The sequence below is a fragment of the Xenopus laevis genome, chromosome 5S (assembly GCF_017654675.1).
Source record: "Xenopus laevis strain J_2021 chromosome 5S, Xenopus_laevis_v10.1, whole genome shotgun sequence".
In the NCBI taxonomy this organism is placed as follows: domain Eukaryota; kingdom Metazoa; phylum Chordata; class Amphibia; order Anura; family Pipidae; genus Xenopus; species Xenopus laevis.
Genome location: NC_054380.1, coordinates 140,421,055 through 140,436,645, shown reverse-complemented (window position 1 = coordinate 140,436,645; position 15,591 = coordinate 140,421,055). Strand labels below are relative to the sequence as shown.

The 15,591-nt window shown below is 39.9% G+C and overlaps 1 protein-coding gene across 1 annotated transcript in view; it reads right to left on the bottom strand.

Annotated features, from left to right (window-relative positions):
• rab10.S (RAB10, member RAS oncogene family S homeolog) overlaps nucleotides 1-15,591 on the bottom strand; it is a 48,223-nt gene that overhangs the window by 11,194 nt on the left and 21,438 nt on the right. The window contains exons 2-3 of the mRNA XM_041565135.1: nucleotides 14,222-14,282; nucleotides 1,546-1,684 (exon numbers count right to left, since the gene is read on the bottom strand). Of these exons, the coding sequence (XP_041421069.1) occupies nucleotides 1,546-1,684; nucleotides 14,222-14,282 (200 nt within the window). The remainder of the gene's footprint in view (nucleotides 1-1,545; nucleotides 1,685-14,221; nucleotides 14,283-15,591) is intronic.

Here is a 15,591-nt window from a genome sequence, read left to right as displayed (position 1 = left end):
TGAAAGCAAAAGACACAACTCTGTCTGTTAATTGCCTCATGTGACCTAACATGTATGGTTTGTTGGTATGTTTATGAGTACAGTGAATCCTACGATCCCAGGGGACGGCCCTTTTTTTTTTAAAATGGCAATTTTCTATTTATGATTACCCAATGGCACATACTACTAATGGTTTATTTACATGAAGCAGGGTTTTACATATGAGCTGTTTTATGCAATATCTTTTTATAGAGACCTACATTGTTTGGCGGGTATAGTTTTCCTTTAATGTACACTGAAACAATGGCACACCACGAAATCATCATCATTATCAAGCATCCACTGCTCTGATGTTCTTCTGTTTAAGAAAGATGTGAGAAAAGTTATCTGAGGTTTCTCATTTTATTCCTAAGCAGAAGAACATCAGCCTCTTTCTTTCTCCTGACAACTTCCTTGACTACTTGCTGGTCAGACTGGTGGGAAACTGACCAACAGGTTACATAGTTACATAGTTACATAGTTAAATTGGGTTGAAAAAAGACAAAGTCCATCAAGTCCAACCCCTCCAAATGAAAACCCAGCCCCATACACACCCCTCCCTACTGTCACATAAATGATATATCCCCATATCTATACTAACTATAGAGTTTAGTATCACAATAGCCTTTGTATTATGTCTGTCCAAGAAATCATCCAAGTCCCTCTTATAGTCATTAACTGAATCATCATCCGGCAGTGCATTCCCCAACCTCACTGTCCTCACTGTGATGAACCCCCTACTCTGTTCCTTTAAATGAAACTTCTTTTCCTCTAGTCTGAAGGGGAGGCCTCTGGTACGTGATTCTCTTTATGGGTAAAAAGGTCCCCTGCTATTTGTCTATAATGTCCTCTAATGTACTTGTAAAGTCTAATCATGTCCCCTCACAAGCGCCTTTTTTCCCCCAGAGAAAACAACCCCAACCTTGTCAGTCTCCCCTCATAATTTAACTCTTCCCTCCCTCTAACCAGTTTAGTTGCACTTAGTCTCTGCACTCTCTCCAGCTCATTTATATCCCTCTTAAGGACTGGAGTCCAAAACTGCCCCCATACTCCAGATGAGGCCTCACCAGGGACCTATAAAGAGGCACAATTATGTTTTCATCCCTTGAGTTAATGCCCTTTTTTATACAAGAACTTTATTTGCTTTAGTAGCCACAGAATGACACTGCCCAGAATTAGACAACTTGTTATCTACAAAGACCCCAAGATCCTTCTCATTTAAGGAAACTCCCAACACATTGCCATTTAGTGTATAACTTGCATTTATATTATTTTTGCCAAAGTGCATAACCTGCATTTATCAACATTGAACCTCATTTTCCAGTTTGCTGCCCAGTTTGTGGCAAGTGGCGCTGTTGTAACAGAATTCATTCATATTAACAGTACATGTATCCCTTAATATCTTGGAATTAAAAGAAAATAAATAATGAATGTACATTGCAGAAGTGCTTAGAATAGCCCCTCATCAATTTTACATTCACGTATTGTATAGTTTGTGCAGTAGAAGAGACAAAGGGCCAGTCTTACCTCATCTATGTTTCTGAGCCACTTGCTGATGTTCTCAAAGCTTTTGGCATTGGTGATGTCATACACAAGCATAATTCCCATGGCTCCCCTGTAGTAAGAGGTTGTGATGGTGTGGAACCGTTCCTGGCCTGCGGTGTCCCTGGGGGGAGAAATGGAGACATAAATAAAGGGACAATAAAATGCTTTTTTTAACTACATCAAAAGGATGAATTCTACTCTGAAACAAGAGCACAAAAATCAATCACATTAACCAGTGAAGTGCCATAGATTGTACAATATAAAAACTAGGGATCCCGCCCCCTGTCCGTGTTCCCAAGAGACCAACATCACTAATTCAGCAGCCATTACTGAAAAGAGTGTCAGCGGTTGGCACAGGTAAGTAAAGGGGGAGGTGCCTCTTAAAATCTATTTGGAGTCAATTGGTGGACTTTGAAAAATGAAAGGTTTTTTTGGGGAAAACTTTTTATCGTTCCAAAACTAACCTATTCCACCAAAAAAACCCTTTGATTTAATTTCGGTTGGTCTTTTTGAATTTCGAAGTTTTTCAAATTCGACCCTTGATAAATCTGCCCCTAAATGTGTTTTCAAAGTGATAATGAAATGCCCTTGTGAAAACCTGAAACACACAAGTATTACTGATTTCCAAGATTCTCTTGTAGCAAAACCTCCAGGAAGAAGCCAAGAATACTCTGTAAACTGTGACTATTATTATTATTAACATGTATTTATACAGCGCCAACATATTGCACAGCGCTGAGGTGACTGGTTTTAATGAGCACTTAATATCATACAAACACTTAATAATAACAACTTTGCACTTCACTGACATGTATACAAACAATAAGCCCTGCACCTTGAACTTATATATACGTCATATATATATATATATATATATATATATATATTATATATATATATATATGTGCTACATTACTCATATATAGGCTACATTATTTATATATAGGCTACATTACTTATATATATGCCTACATTATTTATATATAGGCTACAATTAACTATTTAACATTACTCATATATAGGCTACATTACTCATCTATAGGCTACATTACTCATATATAGGTTAAATTAATTATATATATAGGCTACATTATTTATATATAGGCTACATTACTCATATATAGGCTACATTACTCATATATATATATACACACACACACACACAACATTACTCATATATAGGCTAAATTACATATATATATATATAACAACTAGTTTGTTTTCAGATAAATCACCAGAAATAACGACTTTTTCCCAATTACTTTCTATTTTCTACGTGTGACCGTTTTTCTAATAGTGTAATTTCTCACCTTCTAAAACGGCTCTGGTGGGGGGGGGGGGGGGGGGTCACCGACTCTGTAATTGATCACATTTAGTTGATCCATTTCTTATCTTTGTCTCTGCTGAGCAGAATCTCTGGGTTTCATTACAGGCAGCTGTTAGACTTGATACAATAGTTACTGATACTCCAGAGATGAGAAATGGATCAACTCAATGTAGTAAAATTGTGACAGTTCAGAATCTGAATTACTGAGCCGTCAGACTCAAACACCAGAGACACCAACATTCAACTTTACACTTAGATTTTGGAAAAAAAAGTAAAAAAAATATATAATGGAAATTGATTGAAAAAAAGTTTTTATTTCTGGGGAACAATCTGAAAACAACTGAACTGAAAAAGTGTTTGGAAGGTGATCCCCTTTAAGAGGACTATTTGTCATGCCACGTATAAAGTGGACTGAAGCATTACCGGTGATGTTGCCCATAGCAACCAATCAGCAATTAGATTTGAATAGTTACATAACAAAAGAAGGTGTGACTGGTTGCTAAGGGCCCCTATAACAGGTTATTGTCAGTTAGGGCCACTTGTAGATTGTGAGTGAGCTATACGTATTCTGTGTGTTAAAGGGGAACGGTCACTTTAAGAAATAATTCCAAATCCTATTTTATGAGGTTAGTGAAGCAAAATAAAATTAACTTACACTGCAAAATTTTTTTCGAGACCGTGTGTTTTTTAGTATTGGAATTCACAATCACAGCAGACTGGCAGGCGCCATTTTGTAGACACTGTTATTAAGGCAAGCTCTGTAGCATCCTAAAATGTTGTTTATGTGCCAGAATGGGGGACCTGATACGCATGTCCATTGGCAATGGCTACACAATTAGAAATCTAGAAAGTGCAGAATGGAAAGTGAAAGTAATTTCCTTGCCCCGCCCATATGCCTAAGGCAAAGAGGAGGGGCAGACAATATGTGATTGACAGGTGAGACTTTTAAACAAGTTTATAACTGGTATGGATGTTTTAATAACAAAAAGAATTTGGGTTTGATGTTTAATTTGAAAAGGACTTTTATTATACAGCTTTTTATGTGTGGGTGGCAGGTCTCCTTTAACACTAACTCGTCTCTGCAGAACAAAGTCTCGCCCACAGCCGCATTTTATAACAAGTCTCAATATGATATGAAAAGCTGCTATACCGGTGGCTGCCATTTATAGGGAAGGGGGAGAGGGTGTGGCCTTTTTTTGTGAGCACAGAACATACCTACATTTATATATAAACCGATTTGTTCTGTTTTAGAAAATTAATAAATGAAATTTTCACATCTAAGGGTCGGGGCAGATTCAGGGAGATTAGTGGCCCAGCGACAAATCTCTTCTTCTTCGGGGCAACTAATCTCTCGAACTGCCTCCCGCCGGCTAAAATGTAAAATGCATGGCACTCGGTGCAATTCTTTTTCCCAAAGAGATTTCAAAGCTGCAAAGAGTCAGAAGAAGGCAAATCATTCAATAACTATAAAATAAATACAGAAGACCAATTGAAATGTTGCTTAGAATTGATCATTCTAGAACATCCTTAAAGTGAACATAAAGGTGAACTAGTCCATTCAAACTGTGGGTAGTTGTGGGTATCAGGGCAGTGCTGGGGTATAGACAGGGCACTAGCTGAAAGGAGTTTCTTCAGAGCACTCTGCTTTCCTCTCACACCCTAAATAAACACAGGCACTTTAATTGGCTCCTGATAATATTGGCCCTGCTGTGTATGAATGTCATAATTAGATTGTAAGCTTTATAGGGCAGGAACTGATATGAATGATGTAGAATCACTACAAAGTGCTGCAGAAATGTGTTGGTGCTATTTCAAAACAGGTATGTTATCCAGAATGCTCGGGAACTGGGGTTTTACGGATAACGGATCTTTCCAGAATTTGAATAAGTCTACTAGAAAATCATATAAACATGAAATAAAGCCAATAGGCTGGTTCTGCTTCCAATAAGGATTAATTATATCTTCGTTGGGATGAAGTACAAGCGACTTTTATTATTACACAGAAAAAGGAAATCATTTTGGATAAAATAGAGTCAATGGGAGACGGCTTTTTTTGTAATTCGGAGCTTTCTGGTTAACAGGTTTCGGGATAACGGATCCCATACCTCTACCAGTAAATCAAAAAAAGGAAGAACTCCAGCAGAGTAACTGCAAACGTTTTATTCCAGGTTGTGGTTAGACAACAACAATACCCTTTATCAACTTGATCAAGTTATTGGATATTGAGCCGAAACATGTCGTGTAAGCACAACCTGGAGTAAAAAGCTTGCGGTTACTCTGCTGAAGTTCTTCCTTTTTTTGCTTTTTGATTTACTGCAGTTGTGAGCACAGAGCAAATTATATGGACGTCCAACATACAACCGTATCCAATTGTACAGACCAGCAACAATCTTCTGTTTTTGGACTTCGCGATTTCAATAGCAGCCAATAAAAAGCTCTGTATCTAGTCTGTATCTAGTAGGATTGGAAGACAAGATACTTGATATTCCTTTGCATTGTCCCAACCCTTAGTAAATAATCCTGCTGATTTGCACCCGAGGATCGCTGTTTCCATTTCTTTGTGACTCCCTATAGACCAGGGATCCCCAACCTTTTGAACCCGTGAGCAACATTCAGAACTAAAAGGAGTTGGGGAGCAACACAAGCATGAAAAATGTTCATGGGGTGCCAAATAAGGGCTTTAATTGGCCATTTAGTAGCCCCTAAGTGGATTGTCAACCTACATTGAGTCTCTGTTTGGCAGTACATCTGGTTTTATACAACCAAAACTTGCCTCCAAGTCTGGAATTCAAAAATAAGCTCCTGCTTTGAGGCCACTGGGAGCAACACGAGCTACTGGTTGGGGATCACTGGTCTAGAGGGTGCAGGTTAGACAGCTACAAGAAGCAGCTCGGAATTCATTTGCCTATTGGTGATGGAGTTCTTCACCTTCCAAACACTTATTTCACTCCAATTGATTTCATATTGATCCACAGAAATAAAGACTTTTTCAATTACTTTCCATTATTTAATTTTTTTTACAGGAAATTATGGTGCAGATTCTGAATTGTTACATCTGATACATGTCTCAACTGTATCTGTGGAATTTCAACAACTATTGGATCAATTTCAACAGCTGCCTTTAAAGGAGACATTTTGTGTAAAAAAATAAGTATGTACCAATGCATTAAAAACCCTAATAATCCCTTCTCTTCCACTTCCTGTTCCCTGAACAGGAACCAATCGGCAGCTAGCAGGACCTGAGAGGGAACTGAAGCCTGTCTGTGCTTGTGTGACTACAGGGCTGTGATTGGCTGTCCCCCTCCTACTGTGCTTCTGGCAGGGACACGCCCACCCCTCATTTGAAACAGGGACCAGAGAACATCTATAGGGAGCTCCAATAAAGGGGTGATTTTTAAAGATAATATTAATTTTTAGCACCATGTAAACAACACCATAAATCACTTTCCTACAAAATTAGGGTTTTTTCATTTACCCTGTGTCTCCTTTAATGAAACCCAGGGATTCTGCAAACATAAGAAATGGACCAGCTAAATGTATCAATTTAGAACAGTTTACAAGGCTAAAAATGACACTTTACACTTGAATATTAGAAAAACGGTCACACACAGACAATAGAAAGTAATTGGAAAAAGTCGTTATTTCTGGCAACCTGTCTGAAACTAGGGATACACCGAATCCACTATTTTGGATTTGACCGAAACCACGGATCCTTCGCGACATATTCGGGTGAATACCAAACTAAATCCTAATATGCATATGCAAATTAGGGGTGGGAAGGGGAAAACATTTTTACTTCCTTGTTTTGTGCAAATGAGGGTTCTGATTCTGTATGGTCGGGCAGAAGGACTCGGGCCAAATCCGAATCTCGCTTAAAAAGGCAGAATCCCGAACCGAATTCTGGATTGAAACCAACTAGGCCTTTGAAGGTAAGCAACCCTTTAATGTCGGAGAAAAGCCCAAGATGTTCGGTTATAATAGAAAGAAAGGTTTCCTTTCATGGGTTGGTACTGGAGGGGTCAGTGGCTGGAGTTGAGCAGCTAATACTTAGAGATGGGTATAACAATTACATGGGAACCCCACTAGTTCTAATAAAGAGGTGTCGCTGCCTTGTACAGGAGACAAGTTGTCTATAACATAGAGCTTTAATGAGACTTCTGGAATGCGTTTCCATGATTAGAAAGATTATCACGGTGCTACATATAAAACAGGCTGGTTTCAGATAGACAAGTCCCAGCACAGGCACCGAGTGAGTGTTTATGTGGTAGTGAAAACAAATGAGCTGTTGCTAGTTAAAGCTCCCGGCACAAGATACTCCCTTCTCAAACACTGCCATTAAATATTTGTACTTCTCCAAACAGAAGTCAGGCCTGAGCGAGTGCAAGAAACGGCTCCGGGAATTTCTACCAGCATTTCCACGACCACCAGACAAGACATATGAACCTAATTTGCACCTGCTCTACTTAAAGGAGAAGGAAAGCTCCAAGACAGTTTATTGCCAATAGATTAGCCACAATAGTACAAGCTAGAACGCTATATTTATTCTGCAGAATGTTTTACCATACTTGAGTAAACAGCTCTAGAAGCTCTCTCTGTTTGTTTAGAATAGCAGCTGCCATATAAGCTTCGTGTGACATCACTTCCTGACTGAGTCTCTCCCTGCTCACTCATAGCTCTGGGCTCAGATTACAGCAGGGAGGAGGAGAGGAGCAAACTGAGCATGCTCAAGCCCTAGCCCTGGAGGTTTAAGCTGAAAACAGTTAGTCTGATACAGAAGCCCATGAGTACACAATAGAAGGAAAGAAATGTGATGTTTCTTTTGACAGAGGACTCAGAGCAGCATTACTTTGAGGGGTTACTGGTGTATTTATATAGACCTTTCTTATAAATCTTACTTAATCTTAGCCTTTCCTTCTCCTTTAAAGGATAAGGAAACCTTTAAAAGTAGTGAATGTAAAATTGATGAGGGGGCTATTCTAAGCACTTCTGCAATGTACATTCATTATTTATTTTCTTTTAATTGCAAGATATTAAGGGATACATGTACTGTTAATATGAATGAATTGTGTTACAACAGCGCCACCTGCTGGTCATTTTCCCACCAGTCTGACCAGCAAGTAGTCAAGGAAGTTGTCAGGAGAAAGAAAGAGGCTGCTCTGATGTTCTTCTGGGGATACACGGGCCAATAAAAGCGGCCGACAGACTGAGTCGGCAGCTTATTGGCCCGTGTGTGGGGCCGTCCGACGGGCTTCCCTGATAGATATCTGGCAGAGAGTCGGCAGATCTCTACGTCTATGACCACCTTTAGGGAAAAATGAGAAACCTCAGATCACTTTCTCACATCTTTCCTAAGCAGAAGAACATCAGATCAGCCTCTTTCTCCTCAATCTCAATAATTTCTCCAAAACATGCTATTCAATAAAAAAATATATTTTATTCACATCAGTAGTTAAAAAACATGTATAGTATTCCCTCTAACGCCTAACGCGTTGCAGAATCTTTCTTTCTCCTGACAACTTCCTTGACTACTTGCTGGTCAGACTGGTGGGAAACTGACCAACAGGTGGCGCTGTTGTAACAAAATTCATTCATATTAACAGTACATGTATCCCTTAATATCTTGCAATTAAAAGAAAATAAATAATGAATGTACATTGCAGAAGTTATTATAATAACCCCTCATCAGTTTTACATTCACTATTTTTAAAGGTTTACTGGTCCTTTAATGCTCCAGATAACTAATATATTGACAGCATCACAGCAATGTGTGTTATTCCATTACTCCATTACCATGGCTAGTAGTGACGTGTGAACTTGACCCGTTTTGCCGGAAATGCATTGAAATCCATGGGAGTCGAGATTTTTTCACCAATTACAGTCAATGGCAGGATGAAGGGTGGGTGTTCCCCCCCGAAACGTTGATGTTTGGTGGCTGAATAAAAGGGGATAATCCCCGACTGCACTAATCGGTGTGTGTGCGGATCCGTTTTCTTTTACACATTAAGTGTAATTATAGGGCCATTTACTTTAGTGTGGTACACTTTGTGTTGTGAGAAACTAAAACCAGTGCATTTGTATGAACTTGTGTGCACTTCAGTGTGGTTCATATATTTTATGTGAGTGTGGGTGCTACAGTATGAGGTGTCAGTGTATACAGCAGCACAGGCTCTTATGTGATAAGGGTGATGCTTCTAATAGAGGCCGATAAGCATCATGGCTGCCCTTATGAATGCATTAATTCAAGCGCACAGAAGGGAAACAATGTGCTTATTATTGTACTACAAACTAGAGTCCTACAGCGGGTCGTGTACCCGCGTGTTGCAGGTAGAAGTTTCGGGAGTGAGTATAGACACGGGTCGGTTTGTGGGTCGGGTCGCGGATCTTCTCAATAGCGAATTTTACGCTTTTTTTCTGAGCACTTCCTGTTTTACGCCTTTTTTCTGAGCACGCCTACTTCTAATGATGTCACTTCCGGTTTACAATGACAGCACTTCCTGTTTCTTGATGGTCAGTGGGTCGCAGATAAAGCACTTGCGGGTTATGGGTTGGGTTGAACAAATTGGTTGCGCCCATGATTCTACTACAAACTATACTCTATAATAATGGGGTTAATTTTCCCATAGAGTAGTGAGATGGAAAAGAAAACAGTATTAGGATTTCTTTTCCAAAAGAACCAGGATTCCCGTCAGTATGTGACACACAAACAGCAGTGATTTACCAGCAAGGTTGTTCCTTTCACTTTCACTTCTATAATCCACTCGTAGGCCAGATAGGAAACAAGGAGAGCCTATAGTGAGCAGCACTTCTGTATATTTGCAGACACATGAAGAAATGAAAGTAGTAAAAGTTGATCCAGGGACTGGTCCCATTGCATCGTGGGAGCGAGGAAGGAATTTTCCACCTCTCAGGCAAATTGGAGAGGGTTCTGAGGGTTTTTCGCATTCCTCTGGATCAGCTGCAGTTATATAGATGTTGAACTTGATGGTGGTGTGTCTTTTTCCAAGCTAAGTCACTATAAAGAAGTGTATGCCAAGGGAAGGCAGGTGCAAATGTGAGGCAGAGAAGGGCCATTCACAGATCTGCAGCTGTGGGGTTTCAGGAAAAGGTTTAATGAGATTTAATCTCTGCAGGCAGAAAAGGGCTAAGGAGAAATGAAGAACATTTGATGAATGGTCACTGTGTGCAGTTTCAATGAGCCAATGTACCTGAAGCAGAGAGTGTAAGTAAAGTACTAGCACTTAGCACCTATAGACAAGGACTCCGTCAGCACTTGGGTGAAAGGTGTATGTTACAAATAGGAATGACAGCAGCTTTAATAGTCCCTCCTGTAGAACTCAGTAGGGTCGCTGGCCAATTCATTCAGGGAGATGATGAAAAGGGTCACATTCCCAGGCTCTCAGGCATCTGCAGGATTGTGACTAAACAAGGGAAGTGGTTACCCAGAGGGACCCCCCGTCTCCCCAAGCCAAAGTGATTACAAGCACAGTGTGATTATTCACACACAGGAAAGAAAGGAGAATGATCTGCACTGCTGAGCCAAACCAACACTGTATCCAGCACTAAAGGGCAACAACAACATCACAGCTCAGCCAATTACATCTGTTTCTAGCGCTGCTATCCATCATATCCACTACAATAATACACTGCCCTCAACATTCACACACATTGCTGCAGCCACAATCTCCAACATCGATCGGCAAAAATACGATCAGACAATGTGTGTTGTATTAAGAAACAGAGTAAGCACAATGTGTGACTGGCAAATTATAAAATACTAAGGGTTTCCATAATACAAACTACAGCTCACAGGACCTCACAGACACACCATGTGTGCAGACTCCCTAAATATACCAGGGCTCGTATGTTTAATGCCCAACATGCAATATGGCTGCCAATTTATGTAGCAACCCAAAAAAAAAGTAAAATAAAGGACAAGGAATTTGCACAGGTAATCAAGAACAATGCAAAATGTACTAAATATCCAAATAATCCAATGAAATTGGTGATAAGAGTCCAGTTCCTCTTAGTCTAACTATGGGCACAATCAGCAGTAATGCAGAACTGAGAACACAATCAAAACCCCTATAATACAATTAAAAGGAAATAAAAAACAATTGTATTTGCATAAATGTGTGTATGTAGACTTGTGTGCTGTGTGTATGAATGTGCAACACACACACACACGTAAATTATGTCCTTATAAACGGTGAGTAGTGATGTCATCAGTTATAAACGGTGAGTTCTGATGTCATTTCTGTCACATGACTCACTGAAATTTGTGTATTATAATAAATAAAGTACCCCCAGTTGCAAAATATAAGGATATTAGAAGTGACCTCAGAGTTCCATGGCCTTCAGCCTCGTACTTTTATAAGGTCATGAAACTCCTCGGTGACTTATAATATCCTTATATTTTACAAGAAGGGGTACTTTATTCACTATATATTTTTACATTAAAGCTGGCCATAGACGTTAACAAAGCTGGCCATAGACGTCAAAAAAAAAAAAAAAAAAAAAGAGCAGCGTATTTCATCTATCTGATTTTGGCCCCAGTGTGGCCCTAGCCTTGCAGTTTGCTACATTAGCGGATATTTCATATGGAATATTAGCAACTACTGTATCACCTATAGCAGCTGCCTTCAATCTCAGTAGGGACAGAGATAAGAAATGTATTATGTATTATCCCCAGCCAATGGCTTGCAAGCAACATGTTACGCAAAACAGATGCTTGTTTTAAATTCCTGACTTTATTCTGTATTGATTGATTTCAAACCAGGGGTACTGCCAAACAGAATGTACTTTACACTGCCTGTCCATATAGGCGCTATCAAATAGCCAATCACAACGCTTATTGGCAGCTCATATACAACCAGTCAGCTCCTGCTCATTTCAGTAATGTAATGGCAGCTCAGCGTTTCCCTTGTGCTCCTACACTGTCCTACTGCAGTCAATGTAAAGTTAAAATGAGCGCATGAATTTTATTTGGGGGTACAATCATTAGTCCAGTCTCTGTCATGTTTAGCCCACACACAAATGTACATGTGCCCTATGCAGGACTTACATTTCTAACACTAACACATCAGAGAGATTCCAAAAAGCCTGTAGGGGCAAAATGGCTGCTGCCTGCTTGTTATTATTAGGAATTCCCAGACTGAAGGAAACAAGATTCAAATCATTTATATAGTGTAATTAAAGTTCATTTTGCTTGACTAATGGGATAAAATAGGATTTGGAATAATGTTTTTGGGTGACGGGTCCCCTTTAAAGGGGTGGTTCACCTTTAAGTTAACTTAATAGAATGGCCAATTCTAAGCAACTTCTCAGTTTCATTATTTATTTTTTTATTCCTCATCTTTCTACTCAGGCCTCTCCTATTCATATTCCAGTCTCTTATTCACTAGCAACCAGATTGCTTAATATGCAAATTGAAGAGTTGCTGAATAAAAAGCTAAATAACTCAAAAACCTTAAAGCAGAATTCAGTTTTCCAAAGAAAACCCTTCCTCCGACCCCACATAGACCCTCTCCCCTCCCAGCCTAGCTGCCCCCCGGGGAAATACCCCTAACTTTATACTTACTCCTTGGTGCAGATTCAGGCATCGGAGTTCACCGCAGCCATCTTCCAGGTCTGTGTGTCTTCTTCTGGCGCTTCAGCAATTTTTGTGATTTTCGGCGCATGCGCAGTTTTAGCAACCCGGCAAATTGCTCCAACTGCACATGCGCAGCTTCACCTGTCTCCCACTCACCTTACCGAAGACCTGGAAGATGGCTGCCAAGAACTCCGATGCCTGAATCTGCACCAAGGGGTAGGTATAAAGTTAGGGGCATTTCCCGGGGGGGGGGGGGTTTTGCAAAACGGTTGAATTCTCCTTTAGGTTATAAAAAAAAATGACACCAAATTATGGTAAGGTCATCTCCCATAGATTCCATTTCCATCAAATCAAATTTTTAAAAAGGATTTCCTTTTTCCCTGTTATTAGACGACCGTACTTTGGACTTGACCCCAACTAAGATATAAATCATCCTCACCAGAGGCAACACGGACCTTATGCGATTACTGTATATACTTGAGTATAAAGAAAAAGAGTATAGAGAAAAAGTTAACCTCGGCTTATACTCGAGTCAATGATGCGAATGGCTGCGATTCAGCAGAAGAAAGAAAGAATCCCAAGGCACACAGGATAATTGCAAGCAAGCTGCCATGCTTGTTTATTGCGAAGTGCAATGTTTCGGGGTCACGCCCCTTTCTCAAGCATGAGAAAGGGGCGTGACCCCGAAACGTTGCACTTGGCAATAAACAAGCATGGCAGCTTGCTTGCAATTATCCTGTGTGCCTTGGGATTCTTTCTGCTTGCACCATTCACTTCCTACCTGACCCGCATCTCCCCTGTACCTCTGCAGTCCTACGGCACCTGCAGTAACTCGCGCTAGAGGCGAGCTGTGGCCAAGTAAGTGGCTGGTGTTCTGGGCCAGGGATATGGGGCAGGCTTCTGGAGATCCAGATGCTCCAACGCAGAGGCAGGTTTATCCCTCCGCTCGAGTGTGGAGTGGGCTGAACCTGTGAGGGAGCGAGCTTGTAAATGTCTCATTGCCTTACCTGGCTGCGTATGGTGCAGCACTTGCTGTATGTTTGTATGTATGTGTATGCAAATGTAATGTATATATGTATGTAATGTATGTATACTCTTACAACAGCAAGTGTGGGCAGCACAGAGCTGTTACTGCAGCCTCTTCGGATCAGTAAGTAAGAGGAGTTCTTCCCTAGCAGAGCGCACACAGGAGCGTGTCTTCTGCTGAAGATGCCCTAAAATGCATCTCACCCCTAGGCTTATACTCGAGTCAATACGTTTTACAAGTTTTTGTAGGTAAAATAAGGTACCTCGGCTTATACTCGAGTATTTGAATTATTTTTACTAGACTTAAATTCTCTGTAAGGCTACAAATGTATTGTTACTTTTTATAACATCATTCTATTCAGGTCTCTCCTATTCATATTCAAGTCTTTGCTAGGGGAATTTGGACCCTAGCAACTGGACGGCTGAAATTACAAACTGGAGAGCTGCTGAATAAAAAACTAAACTCAAAAACCACAAATAATAAAAAAATGAAAACCAACTGCAAATTATCTCTGAAAATCCCTCTCTACATCATACTTACAGTTATCTCAAAGGTGAACGATCCCTTTAAGACCAATTAAAAAGCTATGTTCTAAAACATACTAAAAGTTAACCCCTTTATGGTATGGAGATCCAAACTGCAGAAAGAGCCCTTAGGAAGAAAACCCCAGGTCCCATAACTGTACATACACAGGATAAGTTCAGCTGTAACTCACCATATCTGTAACTTGATCTTTTTTCCTTGTAATTCCACTGTTTTGATCTTGAAGTCTATTCCTGTAAAAAGAATGAGCCAATATTTAGAATTGCTGCATTGAAATGCTATGGCAGAGATAGGACTATAAAGGAAAAGTGTTACATTTGTTCATTTAAACGCACTGGACAATGTGAGTTATAGTTCAGGAATGCCGTATATGCCAACAGAGGGCACGTGTATACTGGCTCAATAACTGTGTTCCTACCTACTAAATATATACAATAATAATGATACATTTCCATAAAAAGCACAATAGTAACAGAGAAAGTTCTGCCAATCCAACCCACTGCTTCTCTCTCACAGACTGATGCACAATTACAGGCACAGGATCCGAAATCAGCTGGAATTACCTGTAATTATCTATAATTACCTGTAATTAGTGCTATTGTCATAGTACTCACTGCTTCTAATCACTCAATGGGGATCAGATAGGATCTGTGCAGCCACTGGGACAGAATGTTCTGTTATACAGATAGCTAGAATCTCAGCTGCCATAAAGCAGGACAGGACTGCTGCTTACAATGGGGATCAGATAGGATCTGTGTAACCACTGGGACAGAATGTTCTGTTATACAGATAGCTAGAATCTCAGCTGCCATAAAGCAGGACAGGACTGCTGCTTACAATGGGGATCAGATAGGATCTGTGTAACCACTGGGACAGAATGTTCTGTTATACAGATAGCTAGAATCTCAGCTGCCATAAAGCAGGACAGGACTGTTGCTCTATGACAGAAATGAAGCAAACAATCATAAAGGGGTTATTTGCCTTTAAATTAACTTTCAGTATGAAGTGGAGAGAGATATTCTAGGGAAATATGCTGCTGGTTTTAAGTTAGGTTTGAGTTATTCAGGAGCTCTCTAGTTCACGATTTCAGCAATCTGGTTGCTAGGGTAATTTGGACCCATTAATCTGAATTAGAGACTGGACTATGAATAGGGGAGGCCTGGACAGAAAGAAAAGTATGTAAATTACAATACATTATTATCCTTACAGCGAAATCCAAGTTAAGTTACTTAGAATCCACTATTCTATAACATACTAAACATCAACTTAAAGGTAAACCACCCCTTTAATTATAATATGAAAGTATAAATGGCATTTTTTTTTTTACCAAAAATATGATTCTTGCTATAAAGGCTGATACTAAACACAGCAGGCTCAGGACATGTTTATGTGAATGAACAAGAAAAACTGAGATTTTCAGCAATGACATCATAAAGGACAAGATAGTGCTGCAGGCTGAGGTGGCCCTGCTGTGGCTTCACATAAGGATTTCCACATATGGGGAAACAGAGGAAAAGATTATGCCAGGAATTTTGCTAGGAA